Here is a 20,902-nt window from a genome sequence, read left to right as displayed (position 1 = left end):
AAACTCTTTCCGAAACCCGACAGCAAAGCACGGGCCATTCAATTTTTCTGCGAGACATAATCGGGAGAGCTTCAAGAAGCCTTGGACGAACGATAAAAATTGGCTTCTATCTCGATCGGTTTCCTTTTCGGTTCTTTTTCTATACATGCTCATGTCATGAATTTGTAATATTGAGACGTTCGTTAAATCCAGTCCTATGAACAAGATATTTTTTTCAAGAGTCGGACCTCACTCTCGGCGCGTTTCCACATCATGCTTGCAATTTCACAAACGTAGATTTTATGTATGTCGAATAAGAATCGTTCAGTGTCTTTGAACCTCCCTGTCAAGCTAATTAGCTATAGAGTGATGGGAGAAGTAGGCTTTCGGCCTTCTGGACCCCAACGGGAGGAATAGCCAAAAAACCCGGCAGTCATGGTATGTTTATGACTCCCGTTGACTTTTTGGTGACATAGACTAAACATTTCTCTCGTAGATGCAAACTATTTATTGATTCAGGGTGGCTTTCTCCGCCAGGTGAGATTTGGCATCATTGAGGTTGCGAATTTCTCTCATTTACCCCTTTGACAGGCCTATTCAGGGGTATTTCATATGCTCCCTCTCGGGCTTCGGGTGCAGGAGAAACTCGAACGTCTGGTGGATAAACACATGCGCACGCTTGGTGAGATCTCTAACTTGTCCAATGATTGACAGTTCATTTGCTGACAACTTTAAATAGGGGCATCGAAGCTATCTCTATCTTCTATATCGTCACAAGCCTTGTGGGAAAAATCCGGTCGGCTGAAAAAAGATTCAGAGGTATTGTGCAATACCAAAAACCGACCCTTGATACCTGACTGATAAATTTGAGCGTTAGTTCTTTAAATTCCAAGATAGAAAAGAGGCCCGGTTTCTTCTTGCTCCAACCCATGAGGAAGAAATTACTTCGCTTGTAGCAGGTGCCGTGAACTCTTATAGGGACCTTCCATTACGAGTGTACCAGATCAGTAGGTGTTTCCCAATGTTAAATCATCACCTACTGCTAATATATGTTTATTCAATTTATAGGTAGGAAGTATCGAGATGAGCCAAGGCCGCGGCAGGGGTTACTTCGAGGTAGAGAGTTTATCATGAAGGATCTTTATACTTTTGACTACAGTCCCGAGACAGCAATAAAAACTTATAGTGCTGTCAAAAAGGCCTACATACGACTTTTTGATGAGCTTAGGATACCTTACATGATCGCTACTGCAGACTCCGGCAACATGGGAGGAAGTTTAAGTCATGAGTTTCATCTCCCAAATCCCAAAGGCGAGGACACGATTATTAGCTGTTCTAGCTGTGGCAATGTATACAACGAAGAGCTTTCCGATGGGAAAGCATACGAAGACCTTACACCGCCTGCAAATCCCAATCTAGATAAATTATCTGCTGGACTAGAGGAACAGCAAGCCCCAGCGATCTCAACCGACATGTGGATGGGCATCTCAAAGGATGGAAATACTCTCATAAGGGTATTCTATCCGAAGTATCTAATAAAGGGCGGGGGCTCCGAGCCAGTGGAGCGACATATCAATTCCCATGCTGTGAGAACAATTGCTCGCTCAGCAGGGGTAGATCTCGACACAAGCGTCACCAGTCCAATGACAAAATGGCAAGCTATCACCAAAGAAGGCAAACAAGCGTCTACAGCTCAATTAAATGAGCCTACCATTTTGGATATTTATGACCACCGTGTGCGTGTTTACGATCGCCCTCCACTCCCCGCTGGGCACAGCAAGGAGGTTTTAGAACAACTGAAGGTACGATTCTCATCGTTGCACCATCACCCTGGTACCGATAAAAAACTCGACTGCATTAGCGCTGTGGCTGGAGACCGATGTTCCAAGTGCGGTGAACATACGGTCCAAACCCACACTGCCATTGAACTGGCACATACCTTCCATCTGGGGACCCGATATAGCAAAGTGTTGAACGCTTCCGTGGCTGTACCTTTAACGTTGTTGAAGGATGGCTCGAAAACGGACGATACCAGTACTCTTTCGGTTCCGCTTGAAATGGGATGTCACGGAATTGGTGTTTCACGGATGATATCTGCGGTTGCAGACACTCTGGCCGATTCCAAAGGGCTTAACTGGCCGAGAGCAATTGCTCCTTTCGAGGTCATAATCATCCCGGATAAAGGACTGGAAGGGGAAGCTGAAAGGGTTTACGACGATATAAATGGAAGGCAAATCGGTGCCGTTGATGTGATAGTTGATGATAGAGATAGGAATATTCCGTGGAAGCTTAGAGACGCTGATTTAATAGGATATCCTGTAATAATCGTCATCGGGAAATCGTGGAAGACGGAGAACAAACTGGAAGTCCAGTGCCGACGCCTAAACAATCTCCGGGAGACGGTATCGCTGCAAGATTTGCATCCGTTTACTAAATCACTGCTTGATAGACTCTAGAGGGGGATTAATTTTCTCTTTTCTAGTAATATTTATCTAGAATGTATTATATAGCGGGTGTTAATTTAGGGGCGCAGTGGAACTTCGTTATGTATTTATAGCTCCATTTTATCATCGCTTTTTTCGCGACTAGTTAATTTGCTCCCATGATGTCAACATCTCTCCACAACCCCAAACCACATCAACAAAATAATAACTTCTTCCACCCACCCATGCATACCAAGCACCCTATACCGCCAAAATCAATTAATCGACCGTCACTTTCCCGTTAATCTCTCGCTCCTCCTCTAGCCCTCTACAAAAGCAGGCGAAGGACAATGTCCTCACAACCTTCCGCAAAACAAGAGTCGGGCGAAGCTCCTCCGGGGACAAGTTCGTCATCCCACCACCCAACACCCCGCCCAAAAAAATCTACCCCAATCCAAAAGAAAAGGCAATCCCTTAATTTCCCTCTCAAATTCCAACCAAACTAACTTAAATACCAAACCTCCCTTAGTCGACCTCGCGACCCTCTCCGCCCCGCAACTCCGCTCCCTCCAATCTCGTCTCAGCTCAGAGCTAGAACACCTCACAAGTTCGCACACAAAGCTACGAAACGCACAGTTGAAGTTCCGCGATTGTATCCGCTCGATAAATGACGGAGTAGCAGGTCCTAGCGGCGCGGGCGCCAGCGGGGACAATAAAAGCGGTGGTACCGCGGGGAAGAGTGATGAGATTCTGGTTCCGTTGACGAACTCGCTGTATGTCAAGGGGACATTAGCGGATAGGAAAAATGTGATTGTAGATGTCGGGACGGGGTTTTATGTCGAGAAGGTTTGTTTTGTGTTTTTCCCTCTCATATATCTTTTATTACTTTCCTAGGAGTTTTACGCTGCTTGGTGAGTGTGGTGCGGTGTACCCGGCGGGCAGAAAGACCACTTTACGTATGAGCCAACAATAAAGCTAACTGTTTGGTTCCAAAATGTAGACGACATCAAAGGCAATTGCATTTTACAATGCCAAGGTCGAGGAGCTAGGTACGAACCTACGAGAGTTGGAAAAGGTCGTTCAAGGGAAGAGCCAAAATCTACGAGTTATCGAGGACGGTCCGTCTCCATTTACCCTTCTTCTTTAGAGAACCACGATGTTTCCATCTGTGACCCGTGTCTAACACCGTCTCGAACAGTCCTCCGTCAGAAACTCCTTAGTGAAGCCACAGCAGGGCCCTCTGGCGTAGGAAGCGGTGGTGATGCGTAATTCGGCATAGTATACCGTTCCAATGTTGATGCCAACATGAGCTCCACCCTGTGACTATCGTATACCAGGATGTGGTTGATGAGTATATTTGGCAAATAGAATTTTTACATCACTGTGGTTTCAATTTCCACTTTGCCCTTGGCAAGAGTGTCAAAGCTAGGTCGTGTCGTTTTCCTCACCTACGATAGGATAGGATGAGAAGCAGCTGGGAGGGAAATTTCTTTTCCAAGTGGGAACTGAAGTTTTGGCAAGACACGCTACGATGAAGGCAGGACGATCATACCATTTGTTAACTTAACCGGGTGTTCTATTCTCATAAATGAATAAAACCCACTCATGAAAAGTAAAAACAATCTTGATAACTAAAACGCACTCCAGACCCTATCTCCATACTCATTAATGCAGACATGGTGAAGCCAAAAACCCGGTTTGATTCTACTAGGCAACAATTTATGAATTCGTAAGGGGAAGGGGGGAAAAGAAAGTAAAACCTGTGAAGGAGGAACCAAGTATCATCCACCAAAGTAAAAATATCTGTTTTGATGTTTATTAGAAGCAACTATTACCATCAACAACCTGTGGATTGCGCTCCTTCATCCATTTCATTAGGTCAGTGACGGGCAATCAAATTGCTTCACGAACCAGCAACTTGGGCCTAGAACTTCTTCGGCGCATTCTACATGATAACTGGTTTGATGTTTCCGCAAGGAGTGGTTTCAGCCCGCTCAACAACTTCGCTCTTTCTCTCAGGGGTCAAAAGCTTCGCAACCTTGTTCACCAAGTCGATAAACTGATGAAATCCAGTGTTGACATCCGTTGAATCCTCGTCAGACAGACAAGGGAAAAAAGTATTGAGACTTGCACTCCAGTCGGCGGTTTGCCCAACTCGGAAACTCCCATTCTGTCCCAACATGTTATCCCATTCTTGGCGGAAAATGGAGGCACCCCATGTTGTTTCGGCTGTTTGGTTCATTTTGTTGCCATCACCGATGTACGGCGGACCTGGGCGGATGGCACGATGATATGTATCGTACCGTGCAAGCTCGAAGATGTATTTAGTACCCTTGAGACGATATCTAAGTGCTGACTTTTCCGTGATTTTGGAAACAGTCGCAATGTTGGAGAACGTCACACGCTGCACTGCGGTACCACGAAGTCCATCGGTGAGACCTCTCTTGAATTGGATAGAGTGATCAAAGCTTTTTAGAGACTGCTCAATGTTAGATTGTTCCTGGAAATCCAAAGCTTTGATTTCCAGCTGCCAGTCGGACCTGTTCGTAGGGCATTAGGATAACATTCTATATCTGACTAATTGTTTCAAGAGACACAGACCTTTCAAAGTCGATAACCCCAATCTGAAGCGGCGGTCGCTTTTCTCCAAGCCCATCATCACTTTGAGGCTTTAGCCAACGTCGATGCGATATCTCAAAAAGGTTTGGTCGATAACGAGATGATTCGAATTCAACCTCCAAACGAAGCAGTGCATTATTAGCGCCTTCAAATTCAATATTTACCGCATAGTGCGGTTTATTGTTTTCTAGAGACTCTATCTGTGGGTCGAACGGCGCAAGAAGGTCTGAAGCTTGTGAGCATCGAGTCATTAGGTCACCGTCAGCGCTTTTGAAACCGAGCCTTGAAGATGCATGATGCGAGATTAGCATAAGCTTCCTCAAACATTCATTCCCCAGGATACATACCCAGGAATTAGGCGACCTTTTGTTCCAGCATAAAAAAGCATACTTCGAAATTCCTCAAAAGAATACAGCTCTTTCGAATTCGGGGGAACTCTGTAATTCTCGAGTACAAATTTCCCGAAATTTATACGCATCCGGACATGACCCGCAAGAAACCGCAAACCGTCAAGGGACTGGTCCACCGCATTACGCAGACGTTGCTCGTTCTTTTTACGAAGCTGATGGCACTGTTCAAGCTCAGCGTCGTCCCATTTGGCTCCATAAAGAAAAGGAGTCGCCTGGATGTTCTGACTACCAGGCTGGCGACATTTCATTAAGCCTACTTCTGCTTTAAAGATGTCAACTGTAGGTGCTTGAACAAGATATAGTTTAGTCTTAACGCTTGTTTCAGCGAGAAGATTAGCCCACTTCGCGCGAAGCCGCTGGACAATCTCGATAATTTTCCCGTGGTCACCGCCGTCGACCCGGATGTATTTCTGGCCGTCTGGAGATTCATCATACAGATAGATATAATAGCCAAATTCCGCACGGATTGGATCAAGAGCTTCCAAGTCTTTGCCAAGGGCCATCTCCAGTGGAAGCTCATCATCTGGCCAAAGGAATAACATCTACGGGAGACATCAACCTATTAGCCCTCTGCCAATATAGGACGAAATAAAAAACATAGAAAACTATACCGTCTCTGGAATTTTGATTGAGGGATCGGGCTTCTGTCTATATTGTTCAATCATCAACTGGCGTTTTTCGTTAATATCATTGCGTATCTCCTTAGCTTTGACGTAACGCGAGATTTTGGCAAAATGGTCCTCCTTCTTTCTGGCTTTATGTATGACGACGAGCAATCAGTAAAATGTACCATGTATCTATTCTCGCACAATGGATGACAGCCTACCATTGGGTTGGAGGCTATCGCTATTATCAACCGGCCGAGCGCTTGGGTACTGCCTGTGATTTGAACCTCTGGCGTGATCAAAATTGGCTCGAGATGGACGATAGGCGCCGCGGCCTCGAACCCAGACAGGAGTACCCCTACCTCCATGCATCCCATCCCTTGCACCTCTATGCCCTGGCGCTGAGGAATCACCACGGTGATTCAATGGTCCTATATCAACTAATCAGTCTTTGGCTTCTAAAAAAAACCTGGTCCTTTTACCGTTGTTTGGTATTCCTTGTTGATGGGGAGCCGTTCCGATATTTTGATGTCTCACAGGGTTGGTTGACCGGGGCGTTGCCAGTTGGTCCTCCAGATTCAACCTCCCTATACGAGAAAGTCAGACAGAGTCCAACGAACCCAGTAGATATAGCTGCGGTAAAGTCAAATTCTAACGGTATGAATGAATTCGCCTACCTCTTGCGGCACGCAGTTCGTATCTTGCTTTACATTAGTACATATGAAATATCCATTGGACGGGAGTTGATATCTCACTGCGCCATTTTATCTTGTTCGAAGTGTAGAAAACGCTCCATTGACGAGTCCAAGTGACAGCAACACTGTCATGAATCGAGACCAAAAGGTATAACAGAGTGAAAGAGTAGGTCGAGTGGAATAAAATATTCCGTTAAATATTCTTCCAGCAGCTATGGTCTGACTTGTGGGAAAGTCCCCAGGAAAAGGAACGGAAGCCCCTTGACCCAGGATGTCTTGACGTTGGGAGAAGAGGTTATCTTCTCTATCACCCCTTAGTGAATATATATTCTAGCAGTCTAGATGCGTAACAGTTTAAAGTGACAGGACAAACGACCACCGGTGAAAGGAAGAGAATAACGAAAGAGGTTGCCAGGGTAGAAACTCTGTCAACAACGCGTGGAGGATAGCCGCAGCTACACCTGATTAACATGTTCCTTTGAAAGGTTGTAACTGCCAACCAAACATGAAGCAGCAATCTATTCAATTCAATTTCCCACTTCCGTGGGGCATATATATATATATATACAAGACACAGCCAAATATAGTGATTTGGCAATAATTACGATGCATCTACTACAAAATATAGATTTAAGTTAAAAAAGTGCTTTTATATCTATCAGGAGGGTCATTGAATAACGTAGTTACCGTACCTCGGGGTCGGGATATCAATAACCCGACCGACAAACAGCCGCTTAGCTCCAGCCGCCAAAAGCATCGCAGCATCCCCAATGCTCAACTCCGCCGATTCAAACCTCCAATTCCTCCCCGCACTCCCGCATCCATTCTCAAAAGCCCCAATCGTGCACGGCATATAGTCTGCCACCATGTCTGGGAGCCGCGGAGCTCAGTACGTCTCTCAATTGCGGCTTTACTGGGGCGCCCGCCAGAAGTACTCCCTCAGTGTTCCCGAATATAGCAGGGCTAACCATTTCATTCGCTTCCTTTCTTTATAAATATAGGTTCAACCAACATGTGCTCATCGACACAACCCCCATGCCCGATGACATCCCCAAGGTCAAAGAGATCGGGGCCACGTCTGCCCCATTGATGAGCGCGGCGTACTTCATCGGCGACCGCTGCAAGGCATACAATGACGATTACATGAAGTGCAAGACGGAGTCCAACGGGAAGGGCGAGCTGGACTGTCTGAGGGAAGGTCGGAAGGTTACCCGTTGCGCGGCTAGTGTGTACGTATTTGCGTGGACATGAGGGAGCAATTTTTGTTGTATTATGACTAATTTGCTCTCTTGATTTTGTCGTCTAGCATCAAGGATATCAACGAAAACTGCCTCGAGCAATTCAAGACGCATTTTGAATGTCTAGAACAGAATAACCATCACCTATGGCAATGTCGGAGGGCTGAGAACGCACTAAATACTTGCGTGTTTGAGAAGCTTGTATGTGTTGCATTCCTGCCCCAAACAGAGAGGCAAAGAGGATAGAGCACAAACCGGGATATCGATTGCTGACATTTACTCGCGCTTATAGGGTCTAAAGAAAGAAATCCCCGATACCCCCAAGGGCCAGACACCTGTCCATCTGCGAAAGTCCCAAATCTACGCCAATTACTCTGGTCCGCAATATTAGATTTTCTTTTTACTTTTTGTCTTAAGAATAATGAAAAATTGAAACAAAAAAACAACAAAAGGGATCTCGTCTGCTCTGTACATATATACATATATTATTGGTTCGGAATGATCGCATGGTTGCATTCTTGTGAAATACGAGTTCATTCATCACATCAATTCTCGTTTGCGAGCTCGTGGCTTGGTTTAGCCTTTTAGCATGCATACTCTGATTTATATAGAGTGAAGAAACCAGAAAATCGGGCCCTCTACTCGTCTACCTGCAAAGTTATACCTGGAGCTCAAAAGAAAGAGCCAAGTGCAGAGAAAAAGAAAGGTTAAATATATGAACACCCTGTTACTGTATATCCAGAACCATCCCCGTCCACTACCACTATACCTCAAAACTTAGATTTCTCCTTCCTCTGCAACCACTCCCTGAGCCTCTGCGAATATTCAGGTAGAGCCGGAGTATGCACCTTATGATGCTCCGCCGTGGCATATATTATCTTCCCATCCTTGGACTCCATCGTGGCGCCTATTAGGGCCATTGTTCGTCCGTGCTGGATGACGTTGGTGCGGATGTAGACTGTCGAACCTATATTTGTAAAAAAACAAAAAGGCAGTTGTGTTAAATAACTTGATCAAAAAGAGGGGCTCTCTTTCCTTGTTTGGTGGTTTGCCTGTTTTATGTGTTCACATAGATAGACTCTAGTACATGATACATAATACACGTACTGCAACGTTGACATACCTATAGGCACAGCTTTCAGATAGGAGATGTTGAGTGAGCGCGTGACACCAGCCAGGAACCTAAACGACGTGGGAAACAGGAGCGGTTAGAATAAAAGGTATCCTACGCCGGCCGAATTATTCTGTTTCAGAGAGGGAATGGGACTTATGTAGGTACTTACTCCCAATATCCCTCCTTCGAAATCGGGCTCATGGAGATGGCAGTGCACATGTCTAGATGGGTTTTATTCTTCCGTTAGGTGACTACTAACAAACCTTCGGCAGGAGAATGCCTGATATACGATACTACATATAGATATATGTATAGAGGAAAGGCAGAATAACCTACCAAATATAACACCGTAAGCGCCGCCATGCATCACCCCTATAAACTCCAGTTTGTTTTACTTTCCTTCAGCACATCCCTTCTATATACTCGTATCCTACATGCGGTAGGTTGGGCAGAGGAAAGAGAATACGGAGATGCAAAATCATTCATGTTCTCCTAACCATTTATATTGGCCCAGAAGTCCGTAATGGGGAGTTCCCAGAGGGCTCTGCCGTCGGGATACGCTTCGATGACCCGCAGGGAATCCATCAGCTGTCTATCGTAGCCCTATATACTCCGTGACAGGAAAGAAAAAGGGGAAATGGTCAGTTAGTTGGTTTTGATGAGGTATAGCATTTTGCTAGGGAGTATTTTCGATAGCGTATGCATCGCTGGGCTGTTTAGAGACAACGAACGGTATCGTCACGGGATAATTATTAAGGGGAAATGGTATGAGGAGAGTATATAAAAGTGTACATGAGGGATTCATTCTCTCTCTTTTTTTTTTTTTTTTTTTTTTTTTTTTTTTTTTTGTTGGACTGGGCAAGAAAACTGACTCTAAAATTCTTCTCCTGCATGATTCCGTGATATCTAAACAAAGATGTCAGTCAGCTGAAATATTGCAAAGGTCATGTAGGGTATCATGACCCCCGGATTCCCCTTTTTCTCTCCTAACACCCCCATTCTCATAGACCGTGGCCAAAATTGTAAATAGAGAGACTGTATCAACTTACATCTCAACCAAGCCTTCAACAGCCTTTTTTGCCTCCTTTCGTGCAGCATCGTCGTTTGCCATTCTTATATATCTTCTCTCACGCGCCGGTTTCCTTTTCCCCTCCTCCCGAGGTCGATATGGTATAGGCAGGCGATATGTGTAGTTGTTTAAAATATAAGAAACAACAAAAGGCTTAAAAAACCCCAACACCCAACCAGAGAAAGGTTGGTTATAGCACACAATATGGTTGCTTGCTGGGGGTAAACAAGATTATATCTTAAGATATATATCTTCCACCCTCGGCGTGGAGGGGTCGAACTAAGCGCGGCCCCGAGGTTCGGTTTCAAAGCAGAAAATCGACTCCTATTTGTCCAAATGATTCAAAACTGGGTGTGCAGAGGAGGTATCATTCATTCATTCATTCATTCACTTATCTATCAATTCAAAACCTCTAACCAGTTGCGGCAGGCCGAGCAAAGAAATGTTTTGATATCCATTAATAGCACCGGGTCCCTGCGAAACGGATAGGCAAAACTAGAGAAACCGAGGGTCTTCGATCTTGGTCATCTATTAACCTAACTGCATGTAAGTTAGTAAGTTCAAGATTTCATAGAATGATTAAGAAAAGATGCCATTCTTGACATGGACTAGCTAGGGCTGGATTAGCCGTGAAGGCAGATTTCTTGCCCAGTGGAAGGGTTAACTTAATGACATTGCCAGCATTGACCTCTCACTAGAGATAACTAATCAAGCTTGGAGAGTGTAAATAAATGAAGACGATAGAGCTACTACAATGCAAGGTAGAGGAAAAGAAGAGACAGATGATCGAATGGTGGCAGCATCGAGATAAGCCATTTATATAATACAATGGCTTGCCAGTTCGTCTGTCTCGTCTGATCAACTGCTTCCATCCATTCAACTAAATAGATTTCTTTCCTCCCTCTCCTATCATGGCTTCTTCTCGTGTTTGGCTCATCACCGGTGCAACTTCCGGGTTCTTGAGAAACATGCGGCCGGCTGCGGCCAGCGAGTGATTGCTGCTTCCCGCAACCCCGAGAAGTTGAGGCTTGATGATGGTGCCGGCTACTAAGCTCGATCCTAACCAGACCCTCGAGGAAATCAAGGCGGCCATGAAAGACATCGTCACGATATACGACTCTATAGACATAGTGGTTAACAACGCTGGTTATGTTCAGACAGGAATCCTTGAAGAGGTTACCCCCGAAGCCACTTTCCGCCAATTTCAAGTCAATACCTTCGGCCCTCTAAATGGATTCTGTGCGGTGCTCCCGTATCTATGTGAAAGAAATCCGGCACCCTGGTTACTATCGGCTCGATGGCGACCTCGCATCCTATGGTCAGCTGCAACCTATATAATATAATGCTTCCAAAGCCGCGCTGGCTGGCGATTGGCCTTGCCGATGAAGTTGCCTCCTTTGGCATCCGCCACTGTCTCAACTGATGAACCCCAATGCAAAAATCACATCAACCGGTTCTACTGAATGAATTTCTGACTACACTGAAATCAATGCACCGGCTGATAGCAGCTTTACTAAGTTCCATGCCGCAGAGTTGGATAACCCTGTTAAGAATATGGAGATTATCTATGATGTTGTTACTTCCTCAGGACATGCTGCTGGGAGAGATCTACTTGCCTTGGGCAGTGATGCTATAGCTGAAATTTCAAAGCCTGCTTCTCAGACTCTCACTGATCTCAAGGCATGGCAGGAGATTAATGTGATAAGTGATTTCTCTGATGAGCAGTAAATATTTAGTTGAGTTATGACTGCTATGTAGAATACTTTAGAGTCTTTTCTTTTTGAAGCATGTGGGGGGATGTCAATAACAGCAACTATTTCCCAGGGGTGTAAACCTGAAAGTTGGGAACGCGGTATATGCACGCTGACGAGAGAACCTAGCAAAGTACTGTACATTTACAATATATTGTTAGTTATTCCTATATTCCTCGTGAGCTCTGGTATCTTAAGGCAGAGAGTAAGTAAATACTGCAATAAAAACAGCGCTCTATATATGGAGTAAACTCTCTATGCTTCAGTTCCCTCGGTGCATCCATATTCTAATCCACGTAGAACGGAGCTTAGTATTAGACATGCAGATTCGAGGCATTGAAAAAAATAAAAGCTGACATAGGTAGATATATAAATATCTTAACTAGCCTGTGGATAGTATCTATAGAACAAACGAAGGATTTCGTTGCTCTGTGTTATATCCTTCGAATTCAGGACGTCCTGCATGTCATCTTCAAATGCCATTGGGAACCTTCCTGCGTAGAGTTAAATATGCAAGCAATGCAAAGGTAAGAACCCGAGACTCGAATGATTTATTCAGTTTGAAGTCTCCTCTCATGGCTATATGTTGGGCAACAGGATCTCAGGCTTAGCAGCTATAATGCCCCCTCCATCATCACACTGTGGACGTGTCTAGATACCTCGCGGTATCTCGTCAGCTAACATTTCTTTCATTTTATGTTTCCACGTTTAATAGGGCGAGGATAACACGCCGAACCCCCAACAAGATAGACACGAGTGATCCTCTTATGAGAAATTCCGAGGCTGAAATCATATATCAGTACTGGATTCGATGGAAGATTCAACAGCAGATTTGATGGAGGATTCAACAGCAGATCTGGATGTGGATGATAATGAGATTGTGAATTCAGTTCTTCTATTCTCTCCATCATATATTTCATCATCATCATCATCATCACATTGATTATCTCACTTGGGAATGTCATATGAATGAAGTTGAAGCTGTTAGAGCTGAAGGAGAGAATATAATCACTGACATTTGAGAGATCTGTATAGAAGAATTGATTGTAGAAGTTGTAGATTCATTCTTCTGATTCTTCTTCTTCTTTCTACTCATTAATCATTTTGTCATCTCTCTTGTTCTTTATCTCATTGATAATCACCTGTTCATACAATCTGTATGAGATGTCAGGTTCAGGGGTAGGGATTCACAGATGTAGAATCCTCAGACTGAGTCTCTATATCCTTCTCATCCATCTGCTCCTTCATCTCATCATTGACCAGATCCTCTCCATTATCTAGAACTTCTGAAACAGGTCGTTTGGGGAGACTGAGGCACAGGGTAGGAGTCTTTGTACAGGCTTGTGAAGCAGCAGGACAGCGGGCGTTGCGAGGCATATTGAAAAATGGGTTGATTGATATATGTGGATTTGATGATAAAGGTAAGAAAGACATGTATTTGGATGATAATTGATTGAAAAAGACGCGTATTGGACGATAATTGAATGATTCTAGAGAAACATGGATATTTTGATTTTTTTGTGGTGTTTTGCTACTAATTTTCAGGGGGTGCTGGGAAAATTCTGTTTTCGCAAGCAATATGTCCGCCACAATATAAATATACTGTAGCTCCAAAGCCGCCTTCGCCATCCATAACAGAAGCTCTGCAATAAATGAAGCTGCGGCATTTCAGAACCCAATTCCTGCAACCCGGCCACCGTACTAAGTAGAGGAACCTTAGTTATTTCGGATGACAACAGAGTAAAAGGGCATTCGAGTGGTTTAACGGCAAATCAACAAAGTAAGCCCGCAAAAGATCTGTAGGCGTTGTTGTGGACGTTTTAACAAATAGCAAAGGCATGGTTCATTCTCTTTCTGCCCGTGGGATCAAATGTGCTGAAAGTTGAACTTCAGACATATGCTGCATGACTTGAGAAGATGCTGGGGATGACATATTATTATATACTGCCATCAGAGGCATGAGCAAGAGGAGCTCTGAGCATTCACACTCCGTAGAGAACAAGACATGTTTTCGTAGAGTCATGGCATGTCAGACAGATGGGCAGAGTCGGACGGTGAGGATACTGTTAGATAAATCTTTTCCCCTCTTTCGTGGAAAAGATCATTTCTGAGATTGATGGCCACGGATATTATATTATGTATCTACTAATACAGTTAATTGGAAGAGAATGTGTATGCACGTATTGTAAATAAATGTATAGATGAATATCATGACAATAGATCAAGCAGAACGCCGCGGGAGCAAAGTATGTATATGTGTATTCTGCATGGAGAGTGGGCGTATACACCCACCTCAAAAAAAAAAAAGAAAAGAAACGCTGAAACAGAGGAGAGAAAGAACAAAAGAAAAAGAAGGGATACCTTCTCCCAACCTACCCCTTGCGAAGTAGCAGGAGATAAACCACATCCCCAACCCACAACAAAAAAAATAAAAAAAAATAAAAAAAAATAAAAAAAAAAAATAAAAAAAAAAATAAGGAACGACCCCACCTACGGAAACCCTCCCAATCTAAACCCCAACCCCCTTCTCTCCCCCCTCCCAATAACAAGCGCAACTCTCCTCCTCACCTCCTTCCAAATCTCCACCCCGCTCACCTTCTCCTCCAACCGCCTATCCCCCCTCACAACCCGCATCCACACAAGCAAACACCCAAACAGCACAAGATCCCAGCAAACCTGCCGCACCACAACCCACACAAGCCATTTGATCCACGCCCACAGGCTCGAGCGGCGCCGGCTGTTGATCGCCCGCGTCTCCATCTGCTCTCTCATCGCCGCGAGTTCGGCTGTCATTTTCGTCATGGCCTGCTCGACTCGCCGGCGCCAGCGGCGGTTATAAGTGGTGGCTTTGGGTTTCGGGGTATCTTTATCTCGGTCTCGGTTTCTTCCTCTGGGCTGTTGTTGGGTACCGTTATTATGATTATGATTATTATTATTATCCGACCGCACATCTTCGTCGTCATCGTCATTCTCATTGTCGTCGTCGTCTTCAAAAGGGCTATCCCGCGCTTCTTGAAACTCCTCTTCATCCTCGTCATCCTCCTCGTCTTCGTCTTCTTTTTCCTCCAGCCTGTCCCCATCCGGTCCAGCGCCGTGTTCGTCGCCTGCTTTATAATTCCGCCGGCCGCTCCCTGGCACTTCATCATCCGGCTGACTAACAGGGCTAAGAACTCTCAATCTCGAATCCCGCCCAGCATATATCGGCCGTTCCATCCCTTCCTCTGCCGCCGCCGCTTCGCCACGCGATATCCGGCCACCAATGCTTCCATATTGCGAGCCATAGTTTGATCGGGAGGGCGGGGTGGGGGATGCTACACGGGATGGTTGACGTTGTGGCTGTGAGACGTTGGAGGTGTGGATGGGGCTACCGGATGAGTGGGAGGAGGACGAGTTTGACTTTATCTGATCCCAGACAAACTCAAGCTCGGAGATGAGCTCGCGGGCTTCTGGCGTTGAGGAGGCGTATTTGTTCATTGTGTCGAGTAAAGCAGTGATGTATTGGCGTTTTGCCTCGGTGCGTGATAGATGGCGCTGCGCGTACCAGGCATCCCTAATGGAAGCCGTTTTTGATATGTTAGCTTTCCCACACTTTTGATTGCGCTGATAATACTGTGTTCATTGAAGAGATAGTCATTATTGCAAAAAATAAAGCCTCCCGTAGGGAAGTGAAAAGAAAAACCAAGGGAGGACAGTTAATTTATGCTCATCTCATACCATTTCTCTCTCTCGGCATGTAAATCCGTTTCATCATCGACAGGCCGATCCATGACCCCTTCCACATCGCCCTCTAAAATCACGACCACCCAAAATCAGCACTTTCATATGTCACCATCATTAAGCTTTCGCCGCAACTTTTTTATATTTACTTTTCCGAACTCTGAACAATATAGGGGACAGGAGCGAGGGAGATAAGTACCCATGCTCTGCTTGTATAAGCCATATAACCTCAATCGTTCGGGGAGGGGTGGCCTGGCCGACCCCGATCGGGGGATTCTCTTGACGGTATTGAGAGCATGGACGAATACTCGGTCTAGTGAGGGGCCAGGAAAAGACATAGTTAGCATTGATCAGCGAGTTTGACATCGTTATTCTGCTGGACGGGTGTAATTGCATATAAATATACAGAGGCAGGACGACTCTCGCGTGCGTTTAGCTTCGTCGTGAACATTTGTCGATGTTCGACCTGCTTGAACTTCAAATTTTGCCGCAAGGTTTTTGATGGGAAATAGGGATTTTTGACTTACCGACGGAGTCTGACATGGTGTATTCTCAAAATAAAAAGGGTAGAGGAGACGAAGAAGAATAATTAAGAATGCAATTGGGGTGAGAGGGATATAGAAAGGAAGGGAAGTCGAAAGGAGAGGATGGATAAGTTAGGTTTATATATCAACGGTAGGAATGAGAGAGCGATCAAAAAGAGAGAGAGAAGAGACGAGAAGAGAAAATGACAGTAGAGCTACAGATATCACCCGCGTCTAAAAATCCTCTCTCATTCCTCTTTTTCTCCCCTGTGTGCCCTAGGTTGGTATAGTATGAAGCACACCCCTCCGGTATATCTACCTAGATAATCAATCCGCAACCCGCCGCTGGAAGATTCAACAAGAGATAACAACTGACAGCAGCCGCAACATCTGGCATCTGGCAGGCTGCTGGTAGCTGATGCGCAACGACACAGCAGGGCTGATGGGGCGGTGTTGAGTGTGAAAGGAGCTCATGATTATGATGCTGGGTTGATTATCAGAAAGTTAACCGCGTTCGTCTCCAAACTTTCCAGCTCCGAACCGCGGCTTCAATAATAGCAGACATGCGGCCCGCGGCTTAGTCATCCATTCCGGCAAGAAACTTCTTCACCTGTTGCAATATCGTGACTCTGTTCTTCGTTCTTTTGCTATTTCTACCAAGATGGATAGTATGTGTATAAATACGTATGGCATTCAAGCAGGAGAGAGTAAGATACTAGTACTCATCTATTTATGAAAAAAACGACTTGCTGAAGGCGGCTATAGAGTGGTGTATTTCTTCTGTTCGATCGCCGGGAGTTTGTACCCCTGGCTGCTCGCCTGCATGTGAAACAGAGCTTCCCACACAACACTTCAAGCAACACCGTAACTTGGCATAACTATACAGCGTAGAGGACACATTCAAAAGCGGGTCTTAATACCCAGCTAGATATTTCTCTTAAAGTACAACAAAAATACATAGGAGGAAGAATCAAAGATCCTTTCATGTCGAAGTCGAATAGCACACCCCTATTACAATGGCCACTTTTATGATTATTATATTTCGTTTAGGCTCATAAGCTCATATATAATCTGTATTATCGACTCCGCATTTTTCGTTTTTCTTCGAATTTCCAATGGGGGGAGGGGGTGTTGTGGTGTCCGTGTTCGTGACTGTGTCTGTGTATAAATTACATCTTTTTAACATGCACCAAGACAACAAAATAGTGTAGTGAGTGAAAAACAGCCCCAATTCACTTCCTCTGAAAGAAAGGATGGAGAGAGAATTTATACCAGACCACACAATGTATCATGGCCTCCTGAATGCATAGACACATCCCATATCAATGAACAAACATATAGCGGAAAAGGGGGGTGGATGAGAACAAAGAGTACGAAAATCAAGCACGACAAATGCGGAAAACGAAAAGGATGATTGTAGGACGCAAATAAATGCAACGGGGGAGGATAAAAAAGAAAGAAAAAACAAACTAGCGAATGGGAGTATAAAATAATAAACACGAACAAGAATCGAAAAACATCACAGGTAGTTCGTGGCTAGAATCAGAGACAAAAAGGGAAAAAAAGGATCACATGAAATGGAGATAAAATAGCAAGTAGGTAATACATCCCATGATAATAGTTAATCAAAGAAGAATGTCCTTCCCTCTTCTTCCCTCGCAACAAAAAAAAAAAAAAAAAAAAAAAAAAAAACTTTCGTCAATTTCGCAGATCGCTAAAACCTCCCCGGTCCCATAGCACGCCATAAGAAGTAAGTTAAAGGACAAAGTACATAGCCCACAATTTACGTGCGAATATGCCGTTTTTGAAGAGCACAAACGAACAAAAGAAAACCCACCCAGGGAAATGGGAAATGGGAAATGGGTTGGAAATGGCCCAACGCCAGAAAAACTTTGGCATGTAAGACGGAGCCCAAAGACAACAGGACATTAAAGGTACACCACCAAGAAAAAAGAAAAAATGAAGGGACACAAGAAAGGGGGAAAGGAATAATACAGTTCTCAATGTCAGCGAGGGAGATCACAGGCGAAAAAAGGAAGGCGAGAACCCTGAGGTTCCAAAATTTCAAATCATCACTAGGAAAGAAACGCTATTCGTCAAGTATTGAAAAAATTTGTTCTCCCTAGCATTGTAGCAAACGTTGTTCAAGAGGGGAATCCCGATTTGATACAGCATTGAGAAACCGGGATCATCCATTGGCGGGAGGGAGAACAATGTCGAAAGTGAGACGGTAGGGACTATGACGAAGTTGGAACTCCGGTGGCCTGCGATGCACCTCTCCCCCCACGGAACCCTCCTCGTCCACGTCCACCAGTGTAGCCTCGAGTGTAGGCGCCTCTACCACCACGAAGTCCACCATAGCCCCGACCTCTTCCGCGTCCTCGATATCCGCCACGGTAGCCACCATCGATACTTCCTTGGCCAAACGTCTCAATATTCTTCTTCTCCTCCTCACCGCGCCACTCTCTACCACTCGTCTTGCCACGCGCACCTTCTTCACGATCACGGCTTTCGCTCGAGATGTTATCAAAAAATGAAGACGCTTTATTATAGGCTACGTGAGCTCCAGTCCCATTAATTTTGTCTGCACCTTCAGTAGGGTTCGCCCCGTTCACTGCGTGATGTTCGGATTCCCCAAGTGGAGAGCCAGAAGCAATTGCTTCCTTCACGAGGTCTTGTTTGTTAAATTTGGCATTTGCTGACTCGAAATCGTAATCAGTGGTGGGAACTTCAACTTTCTTAGGCTGGGGATGGTGATGGCCTCCACGATGACCACCTCGACCGCCGCGAGTGTTTTGATGTGCACCACGAGGAGCCCGATCCCCGTCAAACGGCTTCATCTCATTCACCTTCTTGGTTACTGTCTCAACCGCTGGATCGCCCGGTTGTGAGCCCTGGGTGGGAGGCTGAGGAAGTTTGGCCATCGCAGCGGCCACAGCAGCGGTAGCCGCCCGGGTTGCGTCCTGCATCGCTGTGGACGTAGCTCGGGTATTTTGCACAGGCGACTGGGTAGTAGCGCTACCTGAGGTACCAGTAACAGTTGCAGCGGTTATACTGGGAACAGCTGGTTTTGAAATAGGTATAGCAGGCACAACCCTTCCAACTTTTGGCCCAACAAGTGGGGTTTTGGAAGGGGTGCTAGATGCCGGTGTAGCTGCAACTGCAGCTGGCAAAATGGGCGCTACACTGGCTACTGGAGCTGCTGCAGCTTGTTTCTGCGCTATCGTTGGGAGAGTGGTAGGAGCAGTGGATTTAGGGGTGGAGGGCTTTGGTTCTGTTGGGGGAGGGGGTTTGGTGGAGGCTGGAGTTACGGGTTTGCCAGGCACCTTGTCACCAACAGGGAGCTCTGAGGTCGGCTTTGGTGCACTTGGCGGCTGGGGAGGTTGGGGACCGCTAGCACGTTGCTGCTGCTGTCCTTGCTGGGGCTGTTGAGGAGGGCCAATGGGCATTTGTGGCTGTGGGAATTGACCAGGTGGCTGTGGAAAGCCTTGGCCAGGAGGAGGATACCATCCTTGCGGAGCACCGTAAGGAGCATTAGGAAAACCAGGACCAGGAGGAAAACCGGGAGGGCCAAACCGCTGCCCATACGGATTATAATATCCGGGGAACGGAGGTTGTTGAGGATAGCCAGGGGGTGGTTGACGCGCACCAGGGGGTGGAGGGGGAAACTGATTTGATTGGCCACGAGGAGGCCCTTGGGCAGGTGCTGGTCGCGTTCCACTCTGTCAATGCTTTTGGTTAATCATGGATCAATGACTCCAAAGCAGTAGTAAGAGGGAGATAAATAACATAAGATCTTGATCAGAAGGAAGGCAACGGAAAGAATCCACATGGGGTTTTGCGCTTTCAGAACAGGTCTGTGATTTACATCCGGAATGTTTCATCATAAGATCAACGGCTAGGTGGGTTTTCGACGACGAATCACCATTATAAGGGAAGTAAAAGTACGGTTTAACTTACACCAAGGATAGCAGGATCATTCGGCACTTGAGGAGGTTCGGGTTGCTGGTTTTCTTTCTGCTCCTCTGCAACACTAATATCCTTTACGTCACTTCCACGGAAGACAATATATTCGTACACGCTAGTAGACGGTGCAATTTCCTCTGCAGGATTGCCACGTCTACCTTCAGTGCCGTGTGAAATGACATTTTCCAGGGCAATGGTAGAGTCCTCTGGGTTTATTTCATGGAGAGTGCCAACGTAGCTGTGACACCAGTCAGCTCCAGAGCCTACGGATCAGCAACGGGATCAAGGAGCCGCTCGAACCGAATATCACTCTTCGATATCAAGTTAAATCGCTGTCTATCGGCCTCGTGTTAGTTTCAAGACCCGAACCTTTAGCTGCGTGATTAAAAAGGGAATCGGGGAATGACGGACCCTATGAAATGGTTCATATCCATGATGAATGAAGGTTCTGCGCGTAGTCGCGCAACTCAGCGGAAAGAGAACAGTACTTCGAACGCCAGAGGAGCGACGAGGCGAACAATGGAAGAAGACAACAGGTAATGAAAACAGGAGGGGATTGTGTGAGAGAGGCGAATTTGAGAGCTGAATTAAGGGGGGTGGAGGGAGATGGGGGTAGGTTGTGTGGATAGAGGAAGCGAAGGAGAAGAGGAAGATGGAAGATGGAAGATGGAAGATGGAAGATGGAAGATGGGAAGATGAAGTGAAAATCCAGCAGAGCTCGTTTTGGTTGTGGAAAAAGGCTCGCTACGGGAAGGCGGAAGCGCCGCTTGAGCAGCTGGAGATCTAGCCTAG

General features: G+C 45.7%; 8 protein-coding genes across 10 annotated transcripts; 4 read left to right on the top strand and 4 right to left on the bottom strand.

Annotated features, from left to right (window-relative positions):
* Nucleotides 1-196: 196 nt before the first annotated feature.
* Nucleotides 197-2,435, top strand: BDCG_08274 (prolyl-tRNA synthetase; the record flags this gene model as incomplete). The annotated part of the gene is made up of 7 exons (XM_045424052.1): nucleotides 197-283; nucleotides 345-417; nucleotides 476-516; nucleotides 571-661; nucleotides 719-798; nucleotides 857-986; nucleotides 1,048-2,435. The coding sequence occupies 7 exons, from the start codon at nucleotides 197-199 to the stop codon at nucleotides 2,433-2,435; spliced, it is 1,890 nt and encodes a 629-aa protein (XP_045272854.1).
* A 317-nt stretch (nucleotides 2,436-2,752) lies between these two features.
* BDCG_08273 (prefoldin alpha subunit) lies at nucleotides 2,753-3,671 on the top strand (the record flags this gene model as incomplete). Its single annotated transcript, XM_045424051.1, has 4 exons — nucleotides 2,753-2,807; nucleotides 2,932-3,248; nucleotides 3,403-3,520; nucleotides 3,601-3,671. The coding sequence occupies 4 exons, from the start codon at nucleotides 2,753-2,755 to the stop codon at nucleotides 3,669-3,671; spliced, it is 561 nt and encodes a 186-aa protein (XP_045272853.1).
* Nucleotides 3,672-3,750: 79 nt separating this feature from the next.
* BDCG_08272 (uncharacterized protein) lies at nucleotides 3,751-7,348 on the bottom strand. The gene is made up of 8 exons (XM_045424050.1): nucleotides 6,792-7,348; nucleotides 6,714-6,736; nucleotides 6,519-6,623; nucleotides 6,258-6,467; nucleotides 6,043-6,185; nucleotides 5,369-5,973; nucleotides 5,004-5,303; nucleotides 3,751-4,942 (listed from the first exon to the last, which is right to left on the bottom strand). Exons 1-8 carry the CDS (start codon nucleotides 6,830-6,832, stop codon nucleotides 4,348-4,350), a joined length of 2,022 nt encoding a protein of 673 aa, XP_045272852.1. The 5' UTR covers nucleotides 6,833-7,348; the 3' UTR covers nucleotides 3,751-4,347.
* Nucleotides 7,349-7,395: 47 nt separating this feature from the next.
* On the top strand, nucleotides 7,396-9,867 carry BDCG_08271 (NADH-ubiquinone oxidoreductase 20.8 kDa subunit). Its single transcript, XM_045424049.1, has 4 exons — nucleotides 7,396-7,620; nucleotides 7,733-7,960; nucleotides 8,038-8,170; nucleotides 8,262-9,867. Exons 1-4 carry the CDS (start codon nucleotides 7,598-7,600, stop codon nucleotides 8,358-8,360), a joined length of 483 nt encoding a protein of 160 aa, XP_045272851.1. The 5' UTR covers nucleotides 7,396-7,597; the 3' UTR covers nucleotides 8,361-9,867.
* Nucleotides 8,363-11,665, bottom strand: BDCG_08270. Of its 2 annotated transcripts, XM_045424048.1 has the most exons (9): nucleotides 11,333-11,665; nucleotides 10,841-11,271; nucleotides 10,133-10,680; nucleotides 9,956-9,989; nucleotides 9,581-9,686; nucleotides 9,420-9,455; nucleotides 9,253-9,304; nucleotides 9,093-9,151; nucleotides 8,363-8,936 (listed from the first exon to the last, which is right to left on the bottom strand). In XM_045424048.1, exons 3-9 carry the CDS (start codon nucleotides 10,192-10,194, stop codon nucleotides 8,740-8,742), a joined length of 546 nt encoding a protein of 181 aa, XP_045272850.1. In that variant the 5' UTR covers nucleotides 10,195-10,680; nucleotides 10,841-11,271; nucleotides 11,333-11,665; the 3' UTR covers nucleotides 8,363-8,739. The 2 variants fall into 2 exon arrangements, with proteins under 2 accessions (XP_045272850.1, XP_045282483.1); XM_045424047.1 differs by having other exon boundaries at nucleotides 10,133-11,271.
* Nucleotides 10,902-12,739, top strand: BDCG_08269 (uncharacterized protein; the record flags this gene model as incomplete). Its single annotated transcript, XM_045424046.1, has 3 exons — nucleotides 10,902-11,470; nucleotides 11,658-11,876; nucleotides 12,619-12,739. Exons 1-3 carry the CDS (start codon nucleotides 11,184-11,186, stop codon nucleotides 12,737-12,739), a joined length of 627 nt encoding a protein of 208 aa, XP_045272849.1. The 5' UTR covers nucleotides 10,902-11,183.
* Nucleotides 12,740-13,980: 1,241 nt separating this feature from the next.
* Nucleotides 13,981-16,655, bottom strand: BDCG_08268. 2 transcript variants are annotated; one of them, XM_045424045.1, is made up of 4 exons: nucleotides 16,148-16,655; nucleotides 15,770-15,933; nucleotides 15,618-15,690; nucleotides 13,981-15,453 (listed from the first exon to the last, which is right to left on the bottom strand). In XM_045424045.1, exons 3-4 carry the CDS (start codon nucleotides 15,668-15,670, stop codon nucleotides 14,394-14,396), a joined length of 1,113 nt encoding a protein of 370 aa, XP_045282482.1. In that variant the 5' UTR covers nucleotides 15,671-15,690; nucleotides 15,770-15,933; nucleotides 16,148-16,655; the 3' UTR covers nucleotides 13,981-14,393. The 2 variants fall into 2 exon arrangements, with proteins under 2 accessions (XP_045282482.1, XP_045282481.1); XM_045424044.1 differs by having other exon boundaries at nucleotides 15,820-15,933.
* Nucleotides 16,656-16,708: 53 nt separating this feature from the next.
* Nucleotides 16,709-20,823, bottom strand: BDCG_08267 (G2/M transition checkpoint protein Sum2). Its single transcript, XM_045424043.1, has 4 exons — nucleotides 20,522-20,823; nucleotides 20,411-20,446; nucleotides 20,105-20,348; nucleotides 16,709-19,866 (listed from the first exon to the last, which is right to left on the bottom strand). Exons 1-4 carry the CDS (start codon nucleotides 20,542-20,544, stop codon nucleotides 18,382-18,384), a joined length of 1,788 nt encoding a protein of 595 aa, XP_045272848.1. The 5' UTR covers nucleotides 20,545-20,823; the 3' UTR covers nucleotides 16,709-18,381.
* Nucleotides 20,824-20,902: the final 79 nt, after the last annotated feature.

This window comes from Blastomyces dermatitidis, assembly GCF_000003525.1.
Source record: "Blastomyces dermatitidis ER-3 genomic scaffold supercont1.10, whole genome shotgun sequence".
NCBI lineage: Eukaryota > Fungi > Ascomycota > Eurotiomycetes > Onygenales > Ajellomycetaceae > Blastomyces > Blastomyces dermatitidis.
This window is presented reverse-complemented; position numbering and strand designations above follow the sequence as displayed.

Coding starts and splice junctions, on each gene's coding strand:
- BDCG_08272 (XM_045424050.1), bottom strand. CDS start 6,832: ATGGAGCGTTTTCTACACTTCGAACAAGATAAAATGGCGCA. Junction 6,468..6,518: donor ACAAGGAATACCAAACAACG/GTAAAAGGACCA, acceptor TAGTTGATATAG/GACCATTGAATCACCGTGGT. Junction 4,943..5,003: donor GGGGTTATCGACTTTGAAAG/GTCTGTGTCTCT, acceptor CCCTACGAACAG/GTCCGACTGGCAGCTGGAAA.
- BDCG_08271 (XM_045424049.1), top strand. CDS start 7,598: ATGTCTGGGAGCCGCGGAGCTCA. Junction 7,621..7,732: donor TCTGGGAGCCGCGGAGCTCA/GTACGTCTCTCA, acceptor TTATAAATATAG/GTTCAACCAACATGTGCTCA. Junction 8,171..8,261: donor CTTGCGTGTTTGAGAAGCTT/GTATGTGTTGCA, acceptor TCGCGCTTATAG/GGTCTAAAGAAAGAAATCCC.
- BDCG_08270 (XM_045424047.1), bottom strand. CDS start 10,194: ATGGCAAACGACGATGCTGCACGAAAGGAGGCAAAAAAGGCTGTTGAA. Junction 9,990..10,132: donor GTTGAAGGCTTGGTTGAGAT/GTAAGTTGATAC, acceptor ATCTTTGTTTAG/ATATCACGGAATCATGCAGG. Junction 9,687..9,955: donor TGCAGGAGAAGAATTTTAGA/GTCAGTTTTCTT, acceptor CGGAGTATATAG/GGCTACGATAGACAGCTGAT.
- BDCG_08268 (XM_045424044.1), bottom strand. Junction 15,691..15,819: donor CTTATACAAGCAGAGCATGG/GTACTTATCTCC, acceptor TCGTGATTTTAG/AGGGCGATGTGGAAGGGGTC. Junction 15,454..15,617: donor CATGCCGAGAGAGAGAAATG/GTATGAGATGAG, acceptor GGCTTCCATTAG/GGATGCCTGGTACGCGCAGC.
- BDCG_08267 (XM_045424043.1), bottom strand. CDS start 20,544: ATGGATATGAACCATTTCATAGG. Junction 20,447..20,521: donor GATATGAACCATTTCATAGG/GTCCGTCATTCC, acceptor CGAGGCCGATAG/ACAGCGATTTAACTTGATAT. Junction 19,867..20,104: donor ATGATCCTGCTATCCTTGGT/GTAAGTTAAACC, acceptor AAGCATTGACAG/AGTGGAACGCGACCAGCACC.